General features: G+C 49.0%; 1 protein-coding gene across 4 annotated transcripts; it reads left to right on the top strand.

The window, feature by feature from the left end:
• Positions 1-1,444: 1,444 nt before the first annotated feature.
• Positions 1,445-20,581, top strand: Tbc1d13 (TBC1 domain family member 13). Of its 4 annotated transcripts, XM_015497483.2 has the most exons (13): positions 1,445-1,600; positions 2,480-2,553; positions 4,704-4,744; positions 5,521-5,582; positions 5,735-5,834; positions 6,673-6,755; positions 10,307-10,466; positions 13,543-13,593; positions 13,687-13,753; positions 14,289-14,452; positions 15,618-15,778; positions 15,995-16,052; positions 16,894-20,581. In XM_015497483.2, exons 1-13 carry the CDS (start codon positions 1,578-1,580, stop codon positions 16,957-16,959), a joined length of 1,110 nt encoding a protein of 369 aa, XP_015352969.1. In that variant the 5' UTR covers positions 1,445-1,577; the 3' UTR covers positions 16,960-20,581. The 4 variants fall into 4 exon arrangements, with proteins under 4 accessions (XP_015352969.1, XP_015352968.1, XP_048668889.1 ...); XM_015497482.2 differs by having other exon boundaries at positions 13,543-13,753; XM_048812932.1 differs by lacking the exon at positions 4,704-4,744 and having other exon boundaries at positions 1,536-1,600; positions 13,543-13,753.
• The last annotated feature ends 493 nt before the right edge of the window (positions 20,582-21,074 follow it).

Genomic DNA, 21,074 nt, shown 5'->3' with positions numbered 1-21,074 from the left:
GGCCACTAAGAAGGCACCATGCCTCCCACTAGCCCCAAAGCTTGCTGCTGAGGTGCCTGAATTTCCACCATTAGAGATGCACTCCTTGGTGATGACTGAAACTTCAAAATAAAGAACTCTCCCTAAGTAACCAAGAACAAAACACTCTAAACCTCTTTTTTAAAAAACACCAGGGGATTTAACCCAGGGGTGCTTTACCACTGAACTATATCCCCAGCTTTTTTTTTTTTTTTCTTTTTTAAGTACTCCTTTTAATCTGGTGCCTGTCACTCAGCATCACTTTTTTTTCTTTTCTTTCTTTCTTTTTTTTTTTTTAATTTTAGCTGTAGATGGACTCAATACCTTTGTTTTATTTTTCTTATATGTTGTGGGGGAATTGAACCCAGGTCCTCGCATGTGCTAGGCAAGTGCTCTACCACTGAGCTATACCCCCAACACTAAAGAGGATTTTAAGTATACAGAGAAATCTGGGTAGCTTATATGCAAATGCTTTGCCATTTTATATATCATCTCTATACTGAGAAATGATTGTATGGGGCCTAGCACACAGTGTGAGCAGAAATTTTTTGTGGAATGAGTGAATAAAGGAACAAATATTTATGTGCCTGGTCTATTGGGCGGTGAAATCGTAGTGTGTAGGTACATGAGAGCTAAAAGGAGTTTAGAAATTATATAGTTCAGTCTTAAAGTTTTTACCAATTTGTGAAGAAATTTTAAAAAAACGAGGACGTTTGTGAATCTTCACATGCCTGTGTAGAGAAAATCTTGCTAAGGCTGCCTGCCATCTTTTTTTGAAAAAGATTTTTTAAAAATTGTTTTTCTTTCTTTCTTTTTTTCTTTTTAGTTGTAGGTGGACACAATATCTTTATTTTATTTATTTATTTTCATGAGGTGCTGTGGATCAAACCCAGTGCCTTTGCACTTGCTAGGTAAGCGCTCTACCTACCACTACAACCCCAGCCCATTCGGGAAGGATTTCTGAAATCTTTCCCTTTTCGATTGTTCCTAATATGTGGTTCAATAACAGAAATTCTGCTATTCATGAAATCCCAAAGTCAAGGAAAACACTGAATCGTAGTCTTACTCCTCTTTCCTGTACTGATCAGTACCTGGTCTCTGAGCGCCACTGCTTATAGGACTGGATACTTAGTAAGGCAAACAGGGGGTCTGCCCAGATCAGCAGCATAGGCTGATGTCCAGGAAACAATCATGCAGTCGTTAAATTGTAAGGAAGAAGACAGGCTGACAGGTACTGCGTAGATAGAAACTGAGGCCCAGGCGAGCTCAAGGAACAGACCAGGGAGGCAGTCTGCGTTGGTGTCCTCGCTTCTGTCCGCAAGGTCCAGGGGGCGGGGAGCTGGGCCGAGGGCTCCGGGCGCCCTCTCCTGGCGGAACGGCGAAGTGAGGCACGTGACCGGCGGGGCGGGGCCAGCGGGACCGGGCTGAGCGGAACGCGCGCGCCTGTGGCTCAGTTTCCGGCCGGAGGCTCTCACCCAGCGCCCCGCGTCCCTGGGGGGCGGCGGCGGCGGCGGCGGCTGAGGCTGCGGAGGCAGCTGGGGGGTCCAGAAGTCAACGCCATGTCTAGTCTGCACAAGAGCCGGTAAGAGGCCACTGGGGGGCCGACTGGGCCGGCCGCTCCTGGCCGAGCCGCCCTTTCTGCCCCGCGAGCGGGTCGGCGTGTGTGCGGCTAGGAATCGGGGTCCCGGGGCAGAGGGTCTCGGGCGCCCACTTTTTAACCTCATTGCCCGTGGGCCGGAGGAGACGCGCCGCGCAGTCGCCGGGTTGCCCCCCTGCACCCTTCTCTCCTCCCCCCTGGACACCTTCACCTGGGTCTTCCTCATCCAGATCTCACATCCTGCGCCCCTTCCCCCTTTCTAGCCTTCTGCCCCAGTACTTGGTTCTCCAAATGCGCCCTGTCCCTCTTGTTCTTTTCTTGCTAGAAATACTAGGAAACCCTGATTCTGCCGTCTGTCTTCTCCTCTAGGCAGAATTCTGAAGCATTGGCTAAATTTTGCTCACTCTTCAGTTTTCCTCCTGGACTTTTTAAACCTTTTGTCCTTGCCTGAGGGCAGGCTCAGAGATCTTGTAATGGTTATGTTTTTGAGCGTGAAGAACTCCGGGCAGATTGCACAGGTCCGTTGTCTGCAGATCAGGTTACTCCGGGTTCCTAGAGTTGGTTGAATACAGGTAGTGGCCTTGCTGTGGACGGGGCCTGGTCATCAGGAAGTGCCCAGAAAATGCCACTTCACTAAACATTAGAAAGTGCTTACTTAATTTCGTGGTGCTTTTTTGATAAGCTCTAGAGAAGAATATCTCTCAAGTCTCTTCACTGGCATTCTGTTTCTGGGGTCAGAGGAAGAAGTGGTTTATAGCTTGGAGACTGGTCAGTGTAAGGAAACTGTGGGCTGCAGGCTTGGTGACTAAGTCAGCACCTTGGGGTTTGAGTGTGCTAAATTTGCCTCCTTCTATCCCCTTCTAGGATTGCAGATTTTCAGGATGTCCTGAAGGAGCCTTCAATTGCACTGGAAAAGCTGCGCGAACTCAGTTTTAGTGGTAAGCGGCAACCCTGCACTTTCAGTCCTTCTCTACAACAGTCTTATGGCTAAAGTGGAGGGGAAGGCATCCAAAGCCACATCTGGTCAGTTCTGGCCTGACTCTTGGGGCCTTCTACAGATTGTGTAGCAGTGTCCTGATCTCAAAAGAAGTTACCCAGAGGACTGGTAGCTACAGTTAAGCCTTAGATAGGGAGGCCTATGTTCCTGGGAGTCACTGGAGAGAATTGAATGGAAGGATGAAGTCTGGTGTGGTGGCTCACGCCTATAGTCCCAGTGACTTAGGAGGCTGAGGCAGGAGGATCACAATTTCAAGACCAGCCTCCCTAACTTAGCAAGGCCCTAGACAACTTAGTGAGACCCTGTCTCAAGATAAAAAATAAAAAGGGCTGGGGATGTAGCTCAGTGATAAATCACCCATGGGTTAAATCACTAGAACCATAAATAAATAAATAAATAAGAAATGGGAGGATGAGAGTGGGGAAATTTTTGAACTTTAGTTTGGCTTTTCCTCACTTCTCAGATGGCTTCTGTGGTTGGGAATTTGGTTAGCTATAAGGTGGTTCCAGGTTCTCAGGCTTAGGATCAAAGCTGACTAAGGAGACAGTGAACTTTGGTTAATGGTAAAATTCCAGCCTTGGTACAGTAACAGGAGGTAAAACTTGGCTATGTTTGACTTTGCCCTCTCCAGCATGGTTAATCTTTCAGCATAGAGATCACCTGCTTTTTCCCACCTTTAAAAATATCCCATGGTCTTCATATAGATTGTCATTGTCCTGTCCCTGTAAATTTTTTAAAATTATTTTTTAGACATTGATGGACTTTTATTTTATTCATATATTTGTATGTGGTGCTGAGAATTGAACCCAGTGCCTCACACATGCTAGGCAAGTGCTTACCACTGAGCCACAACCCCAGCCCTGTCCCTGTAAATTTGACAGCAAGAAGTATATGCTCATGTCGATTCAGAATCTATAGGGCATTTGCTCATGTTCACAGTATCAGGGAAACCATCACAACATCTGCTCTTGTGAGGTTTCTGACACCATTACAGGAGCAGTTGGTCTTTCTGCAATGGGACTTAGGCACCAAAGGGGAGGCAGTCTTGGTGATGGTAAAGAGTTTGGGTTCTAGAGTCAGACCTGTGTTCAGGTCCTTGATTGCTGTGTCTTTCCAGATAAGTTTCCTAATCAGTAAGATAAGAATGAGTCAGGTGTAGTAATGCATACTTGTAATCCTAGCTACTCAGAAAGCTGAGGCAGGAGGATCCTAAGTTTGAGACCAGCCTCAGTAACCTCTCAAAATTAAAAATACAAAGGACTGGGGGGATAGCTCAATGGTAAAGTGCCCCAGGTTCAATCCCCAGTACTGGGGAGGTGCGGGGAGAAAGAGGATGATGATGCTAATCTTTCTTCCTTTCTGGGGGTATAATAAGTGTTACATGAAATGATGTCTGTAAAGTACAAAGTACCTAGCCCCATAGCTTAGTTTGTGTTCCACAGGTGCTTATTGAATACCTTCTGTGTGACAGGCCCTTCTCTAGGCACTGAGAATAATAAACAAATGTGGTTCTTGTCTTTCTGAGGCTTCCCAGTAGTAGGAGTTACATACACTAAAATATACAAAGTAGCCAGGTGTGGTGATGCATGCCTGTTTACAGGAGGCTCACAAGTTTGAGGTCACCCTGGGCAACTTAAAGAGATTTTGTCTCAAAATAAAAAGTGAAAAGACTGGGGGTGTAACTTATTGGTAAAGTACCCCTGGGTTCAATTTCTAATATCAGAACTAAAAAACAAATTACATAATTTCAGTTGTGATGGATGCTATGAAGAAGTCACAGAGCCATTGTTGTTTATATATAACGATTTGACTGGGTAGAGTTAGTGCTTGGTAATGGCTCCCCTGAGGAAGAAAGATCAAGGATGAGAAGGTGTCTTCCTTAAAAGAGCATCCCAGACAGGGATCTCTGGGCTGAGGGCTGGGGCCATGGACAGAAACTGGAGAGTGAGCGTTCAGCTTAGTGATCTTGTGGACATGATTCTTGAAGAAGTACTTCTTGCCCACTCTGTTCCCTGCCAACTGGCTCCAAGGTGGATGGCTGGGGGGTCTGGGAATCTGGCCTGGGGTGACCTTTGCCTGCTGTGTCCACAGGCATCCCCTGTGAGGGCGGACTACGGTGCCTCTGCTGGAAGGTGGGTGTGCCTGGGGTGGGGCTACTGCTCTACTCAGAGTCCCTGGGTTCCTGCATGGGCTATCCCCACCCTTGGCCCCTTCCTCCTATTCTGCACCTTTCCTTGCTTGTCTGAGGAAGCTTTTCTGGGAAGTTCTGGGTTTCCTGTCCTTGGCATCTCCTCCAGCATCGCCTTGGGGAAGATCCACTTTGTAATGCCAGTAAAGGCCCTTTCTTCTGGCACATATGGCACAGCCAAAGTGGTGCTTACTGGGACAAAACAAAGGCTGTATTGTGCCTGAAACTGTTAGCAGACATGTTGGTGGAAGCTCAGTATCCTGGTTTCCAGCCCCTTTGAGCACCTTGTTTTATTATGATTTGGAAGAATCAATGTGAGGAAAAGCAGAGGAAAAGGTACTTAGGGGTAAAGGAGGAGGAGGCAGTGGGGAGGAAAGGGAGGCTCAGGTCTGCGTTCCTGGGTAGTCATCTGATCTGCTCTGGGCTTTGTGAAGACTTTGTTTTGGGGGCTGGGGATATAGCTCAGTTGGTAGAGTGCTTGCCTTGTGTGTACAAGGCACTGGGTTCCATCCCCATACCACCAAAAAAGAAAAAAAAAAAAAACTTTCTTTTTTTGTGTGGTGCTGGGGATGGAACCCAAGGCATCGCACATGCTAGGAAGTGCTCTGCCACTGAGCCACTTCCCCAGCCCATTCATGAGGCCTTTTTTGAGGCTCATCTGCTTCTATCTGCTGTTCAGGCTTGGGACAGGGGTCCTCAGAGCTGTGCCCCTCTTTGCAGATCTTGTTGAACTACCTCCCCCTGGAGAGAGCCGCATGGACTTCCATCCTGGCCAAGCAGAGGTAGGACCCATGAAAGGGTAACGACGCTAGGGCTTTTGATCAGAGAGGACTAGCGTTGCCAAGATTGTCCTGCCTCCTCTACTGCTTCTCTGGTCTGGGTTCCCTGGGCAAGACCTTCAGGAGTCATCCCTCTCTCCTCTTTTCTCCTGCAGGGAGCTATATTCTCAGTTCCTGAGGGAAATGATCATACAGCCTGGCATTGCCAAGGCCAACATGGGTGTATCCAGGGAGGATGTGACCTTTGAGGACCATGTGAGTATAGGGGTTGGCAACAGGGACTGAGGCTGTTTAATGGGGTGGGGAGGGGATTTGGAGCCATGAAGATCTTCCTTGTCAGAGGATAAATGCAGCCTGGCCTGGGTCCCCTCTGGCCTTGCCAATTCCTCCTCTCTGCATTGTGTTGCCAGCCTGACAGGTATTGTCTCTCCCTGCCCAACCAAATGGCCTGGCCTAGTCAGTAACATAGACAAGAACCAGTATCCCAAGAGTGCTGTCGGTGCAGCCCTGCGCCCGTTGGTGCAGCCCTGCGCCCGTTGGTGCAGCTCAGCCCTCATTCCGATTCTTTGAGGAGGGTCCTGTGATTGCTTGGTTGAAGGAAGCAGAGCAGGGCAGAAGTGAGGGTAAGCTGCGTGTCTGGCCTGGAGGAAGCTCCGTTCTCCAATACTGAGCTGCTTCCTGGGTGCTTCACAGTGCAGAAAGTGCAGATGGCCTGGTCTTGGGCCTATCCTCCAAGGGAGGGAGTTGATAGCTCAGAGGAGTAAATGAAATTCAAAGAAGCCTAATGATCCAACATTCATTCATTCATTCAACCATGCAGCAGACCTTTAGGAGCACCTGTTGAATGCAGAGTTCTGCAACTGGGGTGGTGGACAGAAATAACAGTCTCTGCCAAGCAGAGATGACCACAGGTTCACTGGCAGCTGTGCAGTTTGAACATGGTCTGAGGCCTGTGCTCTGTCCTCTTAGTGGTCCTCAGGCTGCTGCCTGGCCACAACTGAGGCTGTGGAGGATTGTGAGGCCACTGCTCAGGTCTCCAGGCTGGTACCTCCCTGACTGGGCCTTGGACAGAGCAGCTGCTTGTCTCCCACAGCCCCTCAACCCCAGCCCCGACAGCCGGTGGAACACATACTTCAAGGACAACGAGGTACTGCTGCAGATCGACAAAGATGTCCGGTAAGAGGCATGTAGTGGCTGGCAGCTGGCTTAGCAGCCTTCCAAGGGTTTCTTTTGTTCTGTGCTTTCCCTTTTTTTTTGTAGTATGGGGATTGAGTCCAGAGAAACTCAACCACTGAGCTATATCCCTAGCTCTTTTTATTTTTTATTTTGAGACAGGGTCTCACTGAGTTGCTGAGTCTAGACTTTACCTTGCAGTTCTTCTGCCTTAGTCTCCTGAGTGGCTTGAATCACTGGTGTGTGCCACCACACCCAGGCCTTTCCTTGTCCACCCATGCCCTCAGGGTGGGTGTTTGAGGAGCTGCTGGCGTACTTTCCTAAGGGTGGGTCCAGGCTGTGGGCACAAGGGGGTGGGCATCTGTGCCTACATGCACTGGCTCTCCTTATCCATGCCTGGTTTCATTTGTACCCAGGTGTTTGGGGATTCATCATTCATTCCATAATTATTGAGCCCTTCCTGAGGGTCAGGCTCAGGGTTATACCCAGGATTGAGCACTGAATAAATAGGCAGACACAGCTCCTGTTCATAGAAGGAGCTTTGAAGCTAGAGGGAAAGATGTCCAGGCAGACTTTTCACCAATTAGATGGTACGTGCCATTAGCACCTGTGAGTGCTCTGAGGGAGAAGCTGGAGGCCTGGGGCTTTGGGGAAGCCTTGTCTGAGAGAGCAGTGTTCCAGCAGAGATTCAGGGAGTGGGGACCTCGGGGAGAGAGTGTGAGAGAGGCCATTGTAGGCTAAAGCTTCCTGGGAGGGCCTTGAGAGCCCATGGAGCTGGGCACATCTGAGGAGCCATGCCAAGGCTATTGTGGGAGGCAGGGACGACCTCAGACTTGGTCCCAAGGTCACGGGGTAGTTGTGGTACGGAGGTTTTAAGCAAGGGAATGACAAGTTCAGGCATGTATTTTTAAAAAATTGTGAGCTACAATGGTTTGCATTTTTCACTTGATGAAGAAACGTGGGAAGGCTGTCTCTGCTATGCTCTTGGGCTGGGGAGTCTGGCAGTGGAATCTCCCGGGAGGCTAGGGGAGGGGTGGAAGGGAGGTTTGTCTTGGAGCAGTGGGGTGGTCAAGCACTCTGGAGTCTCTTTGTCTGGTTTCCATTACAGCTTTGCTGATTGTTACTTGGTGACCTTGAGCAAGTGATTTAGGCTCTCTGAACATTACTTATCTGTGAAGGAGTGAGATGGATTAGGTTCAGAACATTGAGGGGGGGCTGGGGATGTGGCTCAAGCGGTAGCGCGCTCACCTGGCATGCGTGCGGCCCGGGTTCGATCCTCAGCACCACATACAAAACAAAGATGTTGTATCCACCGAAAACTAAAAAATAAATATTAAAAATTCTCTCTCAATCTCTCTCTCTCTTTAAAAAAAAAAAAAAAAAAAAAAAAAAAGAACATTGAGGGGGCCTGGGAGCACCACAGATAAATAAGAGTGTTATGCTGGTCTTAGCACAGCTGAGAGAGTCCCTTAGAAACATCGGATTAGCCATTTGAGAAGGTCCCAGGAGCCTGTTCCCTTCACAGTAGCCTGCCTGAGTCCTCTCCTGGTGTTCTGTCCCTGGTCAGACACGACAATCTCTGTCCTGCACAGTGACCCTTCAGTATTTCCAAAGAACAGCCTTGGATCCCCTCATTAGTCTATTCTGACACAGGCTAGGTGTGCCTTCCTTCAGTGCCTGTGTGAGTAGGGGTTAGGGGTAAAAAAGACAGCAGGGGTCTTCCAGTTTCTGAGAGGAGGCAGATGTTCAACAGATACATCATTGCAAACACTGTGAATGCTGTGAAGGAAGGGGGAAAAAAAAACAACGGTGCTCTTGAGAGAGTAAGAGGGGCCCTTATTTTAGAGGAGGTGATTCAGCATGAGACTGGAAGGAAGAGGAAGGACAGGAGGCCCAGAGCTGTTGGAAGAACCTCCTGGGCTGAGGGACAGCTTGTAAGAATGGCCCACGGCTTGGGAAGAAGGTTGTGGTGGGGTGAAGTCAGGAGGAAAGGTCCTGCTTCTGTCACCCTTGGTGATACCCCTCTGAGCAAGGTGGCTGCAGAGAAAGGGTCTCTTGTCTTTGTTCTTAGGCTGACAATACTGTACCCTCAGGTGTTCTAATGGCCAGGTTAAGAGCTGCATTTTGTGGTTCTGGGGGAGGAACAGGGGTTCTGCTCACACTGTGGGTAATTGTAGTATGTTGTTCCATGTTTCTCGAAAGCAGATTTGTAATGTAGCATGCATAAGAAGTCTGAAAAAGTCAGACACAGTGGTGCACATGTCTAGTAATCCCAGCTACTCGGGGGACTAAGGCAAGAAGATAACAAATTTGAGGCCAGCCTCTTGTCTAAAATAAAAGCTTTGAAGCTGTGGTTGAGCTCAATGGTTCAATCCCGGTTGCAATCTCCAGTACTGCAAAAAAGAGAAAAGTTAGGTTGTATGACCATAAAGACACTTTAAAAAAAAAAAAAAAAAAAAAAAAANAAAAAAAAAAAAAAAAAAAAAAAAAAATATATATATATATATATATATATATATATATCGGGGCTGGGGATATAGCTCAGTTTGTAGAGTGCTTGTCTCACATGCACAAGGCTCTGGGTTCAATCCACAGTGCAATACATACACACACACACACACACACACACAAAGGTGTTATGTGTCTGTAAAAAGGTTATATGTATCTTTTTACAAATACATACAAAAATGGGTATATGAACATGTGTAGTGGACTTGCTTTTTTTAATATTTATTTTATAGTTGTAGTTGGACACAGTACCTTTATTTCACTCATTTATTTTTTACGTGGTGCTGAGGATTGAACCCAGGGTCTCGCGTGTGCGAGAAGAGCACTCTACTGCTGAGCCACAACCCCAGCCCCAAACTTGCTTTTTAAAAAAAACATTTTTTTTTAGATAAAATGTTATAATTTTATAGCAAACAAAATTGAGGTCAGGCACAGTGGCACATGCCTATAATCCCAGCAACTCAGGAGGCTGAGGCAGGAGGATCACAAATTCTAGGCCAGCTTCAGCAACTTAGTGAAGCCCTAGGTAACTTAGTGAGACCCTGTCTCAAAATAAAAAGTAAAAAGGGCTGAGGATGTGGCTCAGTCCCTCTGGGTTCAGTCTCCAGTATCAAAACAATAGCAACAAAAAATGTCCTGGGAATGCTGGGCCCCTGGCAGCGGGTTCTATTGGAATGGCCACAGGAGCAGCATGCTCTCCTGTTCCTTCTATTTTTTTTTAAATTTATTTTTTAAAAAATATTTATTTTTTAGTTGTAGTTGGATACAATATCTTTAATTAATTTACTTATTTTTATGTGGTGCTGAGGATCCAACTCAGGGCCATGGTAAGCGAGTGCTCTACCGCTGAGCCACAACCCTAGCCCCCACTCTTTTTTCTTTATTTAAAAAATTTTTTTTCTGTAGTTCTAGATGGACAGAATGCCTTTATTTTATTTGTTTATTTTTATGTGGTGCTGAGGATCGAACCCAGTGCCTCATGCATGCTAGGCAAGCATTCTGCCACTGAGCCACAACCCCAGCCCTCTCCTGTTCCCTCTTGACAGGAGGTTGTGCCCAGACATATCCTTCTTCCAGAGGGCCACTGAATACCCCTGTCTCCTCATCCTGGACCCTCAAAATGAGTTTGAGACCCTTCGTAAGCGGGTGGAACAGACAACACTGAAATCCCAGACAGTGGCCCGGAACCGGAGCGGGGTCACAAATGTGAGTACTCACTGGGGCTCCCAAACTCCTCTGACATCCTTTCCCTTCCTGTTTCCCTTGGGCCACTAGCCACAGTCATTGGGCCCATGACCATCTGCCCTGATAGTCACCTAAAGTAACCTTGGTCCTGCCAGACCCACTTCTGGGTGCTTTCTGAAGCTTAGTTTTCTCCAAAAACTGGCTCGTTGCATATGAACTGGGCTTCTGGCTGGCAGTGAAGGGTCTGATGCCAATGATCAGACCCCGTTTCTAGTCTTAGGTGGAGAGGACTGACAGTAGTCACAGATGTGAGAAAGTGTGACAGGAGCAGGGCTGGGGTGGTGGGAGCTGATTAGGGCTGGTGTCAAGAGAAGCCTTCTCTGAGGAAGTGACTTTTAAGCTGAGGCTGGAAAGATGAAGGAGAAAGTGTTCAGGTGGACAGGAGGGCTTGTGTTCAAGGAGAGAGCATGGTGTTCAAGGAATGGCGGGGTCCTGTGTGGCTAGAGGCAGAGAGTGAGGCGAGAGAGAAGGTGCTGGAGGATGCAGGAAAGGTCAGGGTGGCGATGCCACACAGGGTCTTGGTTTAGGGGCTGGGAGCCCTGCAGCATGCTGAACAGGAGGTGAGCAAGAGGTCTGCTTTGGTGACGGATAGCTGTGGGTGCTGGGAGGCTGCCTGGGAGCTGTCTGCTGTCATCCCAGCAAGAGTGGAAGGGGCTGGGCTGGGCTGGGCTGGGCAGGGATAGATCTCAGAGACTCAGGAGGCCAAATTAACAGAATTTATACTGAAACAGCCATGCTGAGGTTTGAACCCCAGAATCTGACAGATTGTGGTCACTGAGAAGCTGCTTGTAGCTAAACAAGTGCATTGCCTCTTCCTCCAGTTATAGTCATGCTTCAGTACTCAGAGCTGTGGCTTTTCTCCAAAACCTGTCATTGTCCTCCATCAGTGGAAAAACCCTCCTTTGGGGGCTGGAGTTGTGGCTTAGTGGTAAAGCGCTTGCCTAGCATGTGTGAGGCACTGGGTTTGATCCTCAGCACCACATAAAATAAATAAATAAAAATTAAAGTTTAAAAAAATCCTTCTCTGTAACCTTAACCAGCTAAAAATGGTTACAACCATAGAAGCTTGTGTTCCCCTAGGGACTGATTTTGATAGAAGAACTGATGGGCGAGGCCAGAGCCAGGTGATCCAGGTTCCACGTGCCTATGATAGGGTTGGGATCTGGCAGAATTTTGTGAGGGGCCAGAGGCTTGATTAAGTCCCCATGTGACTCAGTTTGTAAGCAGCCCCCTTGCTTGGCTGCTGATTTCCTGGCTGAAGGGACATGCTCCAGTCACTCCTTTCACTGTCATAAGCAGGGTTTGAGAGCTGAGCCTTAAACATTTTAACTTTTGGACCTGATCCTGGTGGCAGAGCTCCTCCCTCCTATAGCTTCATCCCTAGGCCTCTGGCTGGTCATGAGAGTTAAAGTTGACCAGCTGTGTGACTCTGGCCAAATGATTCCAGGCTCTTGTTCAGGGCATCTCTTTCCTGTTCCCCAGACTGGACATAGTCATTTCTGCCCTGCCTGGCTGGGGGATTGCCAGGAAGGTGCAACAAGGTCATGGCAGTGCCAATTCTTGGAAAGCTGGGGAGCACTAAGCATCCTCAAGACGCAGCCTGTCCTGGAGGCCTGGCCTGCAGAGAGTGAGCCAGTGTAAGGTCAAGTCTCAGGAGCACCGCTTAATGGGAGACATTTGATGAGTGGTTGAAGATTTCTGAGCCTCAGTTTCCTCATGTTGAAAATGATGTTGAAGGAAGATTCTAGTCAATAAGGAGATGAAATGGAGGAAGAACATATAGCACTGTCTGGCACAGAGAAGACTGAGTGAGTGTTACCGAGGTGTGCAGCCTGCGTGTATGTGCATACCTATGTGTGTTGATAGTGGACACAGGAGTTTCATATGCCTGGATCACTGTGCTTCCTGGTGGCTTCATGTATGGGCTCTGCCTGGGTTCTCTCCTGTAGGCCCCACCCTGGAGCTTCTGATTGAGCAGGTGCAGGGCAGAGCCTGGGCATCACAAATTCTCTAGGGATCCTGGGTTGGGGACCCCGGGTCTCTGGCATGAGTCTTTAGTGGGATCATCCTTCTGTCTTCCAACCTTTCCTGTTGAAGATTTGCAGACATGTAGAGGTGTTGAATAGAGGGTGTGATGCATGCCTGTGTGCTTCCCGAGCACAGCAGTACTTGGCCTTTCCTCATGTTGCTTTACCTGTGTGTGCATTCTAGAAAGAGCTGCAGGAACCTGACCCATACCACAGATATCTCAGCAGGCCTCCCAAGGAAAAGGGCCTCCTCCTACCTACTGCTAGAGGGTTCATTCCAAAGTCTCACTGATACCCAGTCCACTTGCAGTTGAGAGCAACCCGGTGTCCTCTGTTGTGTCTGGAGTAATTCTATTCTATTCCAAACCAGGATCCAAGAAAGACTTATGCCTTGTATTATTACTGATTATCATTTTTGCAGTACTGTGGATGAAACCCAGAGTATCGTGCATGCTGGGCGCGTGCTGCATCACCAAGCTCCACATCACCAAGCTCCACCCGCTGCTCCTTGCCTTGGGATGTTTTGTTTCTTTAGTCCCATGACTTGGAACAGCTCCGCCCACCCCCACCAGCTTACTCTTTGAAGAGTCTTGGCCAGTCATCTATTTTTGATGTATATGTATTTAAAGTTAAAATGTAACTTATGTGACGTTAATGCACAAATTTTAAATACACAATCAGATTTCTTTTTTATGGTTCCTTTTGTGTAACTACCAATTGATCAAGATGTAGAAGGTGCCCATTGTCCAGCAAGGTCCTCCTTGTTCCTTTCCCGTGAGTACCCCTCACCTCAGAGGTAACTGCTTCTCTGGTGCTTAGCACCAAAAATTAGATTTTAACCCAAGTGTTTTGTAGAACGTCTCATATTCTGGTCTTGCCTGCTTGATCCTTGTGGTGGTGTTTGATCCGTTCTTCCAATGGCCTATCTTTCCCATGAGCTGGAAATAAAATATGGGCCAAATGGCAAACCTTATCCTGCTTAGCTGACCCCTCCCTCCTCTTCTCCCCAGATGAGCTCCCCCCACAAGAACTCTGTGCCGCCATCCCTGGATGAGTACGAGGTGCTGCCCAATGGCTGTGAGGCCCACTGGGAGGTGGTGGAGCGCATTCTGTTCATCTATGCCAAGCTCAACCCTGGCATCGCTTACGTGCAGGGCATGAATGAGATTGTGGGGCCCCTCTACTACACCTTTGCCACGGATCCCAACAGCGAATGGAAAGGTAGACTGACTCTTGGCTGCCCACATCCCATTGCTGGCTCCCTAGAAAAGGGACCAAGGCAAGCCAGGCCAATGGGCCAGAGCAGGCTGAGAAGCCATGTCCCCGCTTGGGCCTCCATTCTCCGTCTGTCAAATGAAGGGTTGGCTGGGATCCTCTTTAGGAGCCTTTCCAGCTCTGCCTTCTAGAATATTGATGTTTACTGACATCTTGACACTTATAACTTAATTTCTGGTTAAGAAAATAAGAGATGGAATGTATATGTGGAAAGATGAATGGTAAGATTTAAATGATGATTTGAATACTGTCATCAGGAGGGCATGTAATAAATTGCTGAATGGACAGTATTGCCAGAAGATGTGAGAAGAAAGTGGTAATGTTCTTAGGTGGGGCGGACAGTGGCCAAGGACAGAGGAAGGACTCATCCCAACCATGGCGAGGCTTAGAGGTTGGGGTGATGTCCTGGGATGAGAGATCACTTTGGACTTGAGAGCACCTCTCTCCCCACACACCTGCTCACACCCTGCGTCTCTCCCAGAGCATGCTGAGGCAGACACCTTCTTCTGTTTCACCAACCTCATGGCCGAGATCCGGGACAACTTCATCAAGAGCCTGGATGATTCGCAGTGTGGTATCACCTACAAGATGGAAAAGGTGTACTCCACCTTGAAGGATAAAGATGTGGAACTCTATCTAAAACTGGTGAGGTCCCCCTGGATCACACAGGCCAGGGAAGACAGGTGGAAAGGGGTGGAGGTTCCTGAGTGCCCTGGCCCCAGGTGAGGTCTGGCTTGAGTCTGGGGGTTGAAAGTGGCTGTTGCTGCTGCTGCTGGGGAACAGTGGCCCACATGCTTGGGATGCTGGCCTCCGTCCTGGGGGTGCTGGCCCATGTGCTAGGGAATGCTGACCCACATCCTGAGACAGGTGGAGGAGGCCAGGCCCAGATAGTAGGAGCCTGGCAGGCTGGGAGGGAGGGGGAGTTGAGAACAGTGCCCTGGGTGCCAGGCACAGTGCACTGAGGTAGTGAGGTCTGAGTGAGTTAGAAAGCATTAACTTCATTTAAAAAAAAACAAAACAAAACTATGATGGCGTGACCTGTTTATTTCAAAAAGCAGTTCAGAAAAAAGAAGATATATTTATATGTAAATGAAATAGTTTTGTGAAAAAAATATAATACAGATTGCCATTTTTGCTATTTAACAGCAAGCTTTTTTTCAGTTAATAATATTCTCTGGGGCACACCTGTAATCCCTTCTAAATGGGAAGGCTGAGGCAGGGGGCTTCAAGTTCAAGGCTAGCCTTGGCAACTTAGATCCTGTCTCAAAATAAAAAGGGATATGACTCCGTAATGTGTCCCTGGGCTCCATACTCAATACCAAAATAATAATAATATTATTCATTGTGGCTGATGAGAGGGTTCATCTCTCAAAGGGAGTAAGTGCCTTATGTTGTTGTGTGGACTACATGTGCATACTCTTTGAAGAGTCTTGGCCAGGCTTGTGCTAAGTGTGCAGTGGTGGTCGCTGTGTGTGGCCACAGTCCAGGGTGATAATTTGCACAGTGTTTTAAAAGACTTGGAGCCATCGCTTATACGTCTGAGAGCTTAGAGAAGTTGATGTTTCTGGATTCTCTTGGAAAATTAGAAGATCTATCAACATTGGTGGGCGGCAAGAAGCAGCTGCACCTAACAGCAAGGTTCCCTAGGCAACTCAGCGCCCCTCCCCTGCTGCCCCTGGCACCCAGCCCGCTGCGTCCTTAACCTGGAGACTTGGCCTGCTGCCCCCTGGAGTTCACCCCCTAGGCTCATGCTAGTATGCGGCAGTCAGCCAACACGGATGCGTGTCTCAACCCACCGCTGTCTCCCCAGCAAGAGCAGAATATCAAGCCCCAGTTCTTTGCCTTCCGCTGGCTGACGCTGCTGCTGTCCCAGGAGTTCTTGCTGCCTGATGTCATCCGTATCTGGGACTCCCTCTTTGCTGATGACAACCGCTTTGACTTCCTTCTCCTAGTCTGCTGTGCCATGCTCATGTGAGTGTGGCCATGACCTGGCCAGTTCCTGGGAACAGACAGAGGGGAGGCCTCTGCCTGGAGGGTGGGCAGGGGCTGCCCTCTCATGACCAGAGCAAGCCTCTTGGTGAGCACCAAGTCAGATGCTGTGGGTGGTGAGGGAGAGGCGGGAGGCTCAGGCTGGGCTTGTGTTTGGGCTGCCCAGGGACCAGAACCTTGGCTACTTGTTTTCCTTAGACTGATCCGGGAGCAGTTGCTGGAAGGTGACTTCACCATCAACATGCGGCTCCTGCAGGTAATGCAAGTTGGAAGGGAGCCTGGTCTCAGCCATGAGGCAGGCACTTGTGAAGTACCCATGCAGTGCTGGTTGCCATGCAGGCAGGGATCAGGGACAGGAGAGTGTGGTGGTGGGTCAGGGTCCAGACTCCTGAGTCATAGTCCCTGCCCAGCACTGACCTCAAGTGTGGTGTGGCCCTTAAACTAATGACTTGGCCTCTAAACCACATGTTCTCCATAAATTAGTCACACCTGGAATACAGCGGGTGCCCAGCACATGGCTCAGACCTGGTGACATGCGGAGCATGGTGGTTAAGGATGTGGGCTTGAGGGCCATACAGCTTTTGGTTCACATTTTGTTTTGCTGTGTCTTCATTTGACCTGAGACAAGTGACAACCTCCCTAGGCTTCAGTGTCTTTGCCAGTGCCTGGCCTAGGTTTGGTTTTCAATAATGTCCTTAACTAGATCTGTAAAGCCGGCAGGATCACAACAGCTCTGTTGCTGCTGAAGGGACTCAGAGCTGATGCCCACACAGCCAGCAGCCCAGCCCCAGCCCACTCAGTGCGAGTGAAACTCGGGGTTCCGTGTCAGGAGGTGGGAGAGGGGAGATTGGACAGTCCTGTCCTGAGGAACGGCTGTGAGACCCTTTGGGTTGTCATGACTGGCTTGGTTAAATTCATGGGTGTAGCCTTGGCAACAAGCAGAACTTTGGGCAGGATGCACAGGGTGTCTGGTCTTCTGTGGTCCCTGCCCTTGAGGTCCATAGCATGGTGACAGGTCCCAGTGGGAAGGGTATGGGTGTGGCCAAGGTGGCAAGGGCAGCTCTTCAGGGGCACATTGTTGCCTTTCCCATGTCCAGGATTACCCCATCACAGATGTCTGCCAGATCCTACAGAAAGCCAAGGAACTCCAAGACTCAAAGTAGCCTGACAGCAAGAGGCCCAGATTAGGGAGAACAGCCACGTGTCCTCTGTCCTCTGGCTCCTGGGATGTGCAGCGTCCTGAGGGGAAGCAGCAGGTCTTCTGGCCCGCTCTCACAACCCAGGCTGCTCCCACGTGGGTGCACTGTGCTGTGCTCCTTCCCGGCCACCAAGCCCTGGTACCTTCTTTGCTCTTCAGCTCTGGGACCCTCTGCCCAAGCTGCTGAGCAGGAATGGAGCTCCTGAACTTGTTTCTCTGTTGGGGACACAGGATCCTGGCAAGGGACCCTCCCTGCCTCTGCTCTGTTGCTCTCCATCCTTTCCTGCTTCCAGTTTCCTGCTGGGTGCTGGTTGGGGAGGTGCTTGGCAAATGGGCCAGAAACCACTTCTGGGGTTGGTGCTTAGGCTTCTCTGAGAGGAAAGTGACACCAGAGGAGCTAAGCAACTGCCAGGCTAGGGCCACCCCTTGTCTCCCACTGAGAGTGTGTGTCTCCTCACAGCCGCCAGTGGTGTATGTGTCCCAGAATCCCCCAGGTGTCCTGCCTCTGTGTGCACATGCATTTGGAGGTGGGGAGGGTGTCTTGGAGCCCCTCCAGGTCTCCCTGCTTCCCCTTCTCTGTTTCTCTCCTCCCTCTGCTTTGTTCCTAGAGGTGTGTATGATACTCTGTTCCTCTCCCATTACTGTTTCTCTGCCCTTTTCCTTGGGGTGCCTTATCCTGAGGCTCTCCCCACCTCCACTCCATGAAACCTGGAGACAGAATGAGGAGTCCGGCTCAGCAAGGCCCCTGATGGTCAACCTTGGCCTTGGTCATCCCCCAACCTGAGGCTCCCAGTTCCCCCTGACTGGGAAGGAGTCCACAGTGCCTCGCTGGAGGGATCTGATCCTGCTCTCCAGAACAGAAATCTTAGAAACCAAAAGTAGCTGAGAAATGGTGGCCCATGTTTTCTCTTGCCCCTGTTTTCTACCCAGGAATGGAGGCGGGAGAGGGAGCCCAGGTGTTTGCAAGAAGTTCCCCCAAAGGTCCTCCTGTCTCAAAGGAAAAGGACATTAAGGTGGCTGTGAACAGGGGTTGGCATCCAAGTGCTTCAGAAATGTTGTCATCCTCTTGACTTCCAGCCAGGTCCCAACCCAGGGGTGTACACAAGTCCCATAAAGGGCATTTGGGACCCGATGAAGCCTCCCTGGGTCCTGGTGTAGCTGGACATATAGATTGGATCCTGTCAGTGTCAGGGGGCCATGTCTGCACCTTGGTGTGCCCTCCACACACCAAGGGAGGTGCTGGCCCTCCCCCTCTAGTCACCTGCTTGGGATGTTCCCAGGACTTGGGGCAGGGGTATCCTGAGCAGGAGCCACTGACTGCTCCCAGTTCTGCAAGGAGTGGGTTGTGTTCTGACCACATCCCTTCCCAGCTTTTGAGAAGGGCAGGTGGTCTGGATCTGGAAGGCTGGGCAGAGCAAGGGTCCTCACCCTCTCCCCAGACTGGCCAGGAGCTGGCCCAAGCAGCCCCCAAAGCTTTGCTGAGTCTGGCAGGCAGGGCCTCCTGCTGCCCTGAGGCCGCTCTGTGGGCCCAGGGTCTCCTCCCCAGGTTTTTGCCTCGGGGGCTGCCAGGGCTGCTGCACTTGCCTCTTTGCCGCCTTCTCTCCCGTCACAGTCCTGGAGATTCTTTCCTATTTATTCTGATTCCTGGCTATTTATTGCAGGTTGGCAAGTGCTTTGGGGTGGGGTGGGGGCTGGGAAGATAGGAGTCGGAAGCCTAGTCTTTTTGTTTCTCAAGGTCAACATTGACATCCTCCTCTGCTTCTGGGTCCTTCTGGATTTCCAGCAGGTCCTGGCTGGGATGGCTGTGAACTGGAGCTGAGTGTAGGGAAACCAGATAGCTGGTATCCATGCCAGATTCAGAAACCCCAGAAATGGGGCAGAGACATACTCTTGCCAGCCTGGCCACCCTTCACCCAGAACTTGTCAGCTTTAGTTCCACCCCAGCTTTGCCCCCATCACAACTTGAGGCTTGGGCCACTGCCTGGGACCCAGCAGACACTGCCCAGGACACCCGATGCATTCCCTCCTACTTGTCCCTGGCTTCCTTCCTGGGACCATACTACTTGAATCACTGCGTCTGATTTTCCTCAGTGGGAAAGCTGAGTCCAGTGCCCTCCTTGTCCTTCAGATGAAGGTCAAGAGCCCAGGGACATGTCTTGGTTAAGCTGAACTCCCCAGTGGGATTCTGTCTGAGGAAGGGACCTACCCTTGATGCCTCCTCTCCAGATTCTCAAGGGAGACCCAGAGTCAGAGTGCCTGAGGCTTCTACTGGGAAGCTGCCCCAGGACCTTGGTCACTACAGCTTAAGCTGTGAGTGCAGAAGGTCTCAGTCCAGAGGGTCAGAGTGGTAATCTGGTTTGTTTGTTTTTTTTTTTTTTTTTTCATGTGTTTTGTTCTTTGAATCAGTGCTGTTGATGATGAGTTGTCTTTAATAAATCATGTGTTCTTTACAGTGGGCATTGGTGCTTGATGGGTTGACACCTCTGAGACACTGGAACAAGGGAAAAAGTAGGGGCAGGGATGGAGTCATAGTCTCTTAGAGCAGTCTAAGGAAAAGGCTAGGAAGTCCTTGTTGGGAGAGCCTGTTCAGTTCTTCTAATCCCACTACAGTGATCTGTAGCTGGGGGAGGGGGGAATGTGAATGTAGGAAGACAGTGCCACATAATTACATAGCAAGTTGGATTTTAAAACACTGGGCACAATGGCACACACCTGTAATGCCAGTGACTTGGGAGACTTGAGACAGGAGGATTGCAAGTTTGAGGCCAGCTTTAGCAATTTAGCTAGGCCCTGTCTGAAAATAGCTTGGTGGTCGAATGTTCCTGGGTTCAGTCCCCAGCACTGCAAAACACAAACGTACACATGCACACTTAGGTAATTTCATTAGATGCAGAAAAAATGTATTACAAAAGTCAATATTTTTTTCATGATTAAAAACTTGACAGATGAGGCATAATAGGAATATACTCAATTGGATAAAAGCGATAGATGAGAAACCCCCAGCTAACATCCTACTCAGTGGCAAGAAGTTGAAAACTTCCTCTTAAGACCAGGAACAAGACAAGGATGCTCATTCTTGCCACTTGTTGTATTCAAATAGAACTGGAATTCCTAGGCAGAGCAGTTAGGCAAGAGAAAGAAGTCATCCAGATAGGAAAGATTTAAAATTTTCTTTGGACAATATGATCTTGTATGTAGAAAATCCTAAAGACTTCACCAAAACAGTGTGAAAAAAATAAGAAAATGCAGTAAAGCTGCACGATACAAAGTCAATGCAGTCTGGGGTGTAGCTCAGGGTAAAGCTGCTGCTTAGTACGCACAGGGCCTCAGGTTCAGCCCCCATCGCAAAAACCAAACAGGTCAGTAGCATTTTTTAATTTTCTATATTTTTTTGGAACTGGGAGTTGAACCCAAGGATGCTTTACCACTGACCCACACCCCCCAGTTCTTTTTATTTTGAGTTAGCCACTCACTAAGTTGCCCAGGCTGGCCTCAAACATGTGATCCTCCTGCCTCAGCTTTTCAAGTTGCTGGATCACATGTGCACTGCCCTGTCTGGCTAATCAACATTTCTATACATTAACAAATAAAAAAGAAAATAGTTGGTATGCCACAAAATTTCAAGTACTTCCAGAATAAATGTTTTGCTTTAAAGTGCTGGCGATGGAACCCAGAGACTCTCGAATGCTAGGCAAGAAGAGCTCTACCACTGGGCTACACCCCAATCCCAGGAATAAATTTAACCAGGGAAATGAAAAATCTGTGCATTGAATATTATAAAACTTTGAAAGAAATTGAAGAACATAAATAAATGGAAAGATCTCAAGTTATGGATTGGAAGAATTGTTTGTTAAAATGTTCACATTATCTAAAGGAACGTACAGATTCAGTGCAATCCTGTCAAAATTTCAACGTGATTTTTCACAAGCAAAATAATTTTTATTTTTTGGGGTGCTGGGGATTGAACCCAGGGAGGCTTTACCACTGATGTAAATCCCCAGCCCTTACTTTTTTTAAATTTTTGAATCAGGGTGTGGCTACATTGCTGAGGCTGATATGGAATGCTCATTTCTCCTGCCT

Source organism: Marmota marmota, unplaced genomic scaffold (genome assembly GCF_001458135.2).
Source record: "Marmota marmota marmota unplaced genomic scaffold, marMar, whole genome shotgun sequence".
NCBI classification, from domain to species: Eukaryota; Metazoa; Chordata; class Mammalia; order Rodentia; family Sciuridae; genus Marmota; species Marmota marmota.
Note: the sequence above shows the minus strand (reverse complement) of the source record. Positions and strands in the feature narration are given on the sequence as shown.

Excerpts from the sequence above, each read along its gene's own strand:
- Tbc1d13 (XM_015497482.2), top strand. The coding sequence starts at position 1,578 with ATGTCTAGTCTGCACAAGAGCCG. Across the intron at positions 5,583-5,734 it reads TCCATCCTGGCCAAGCAGAG|GGAGCTATATTCTCAGTTCC; the intron begins GTAGGACCCATG and ends TTTCTCCTGCAG. Across the intron at positions 15,779-15,994 it reads GTCTGCTGTGCCATGCTCAT|ACTGATCCGGGAGCAGTTGC; the intron begins GTGAGTGTGGCC and ends TGTTTTCCTTAG.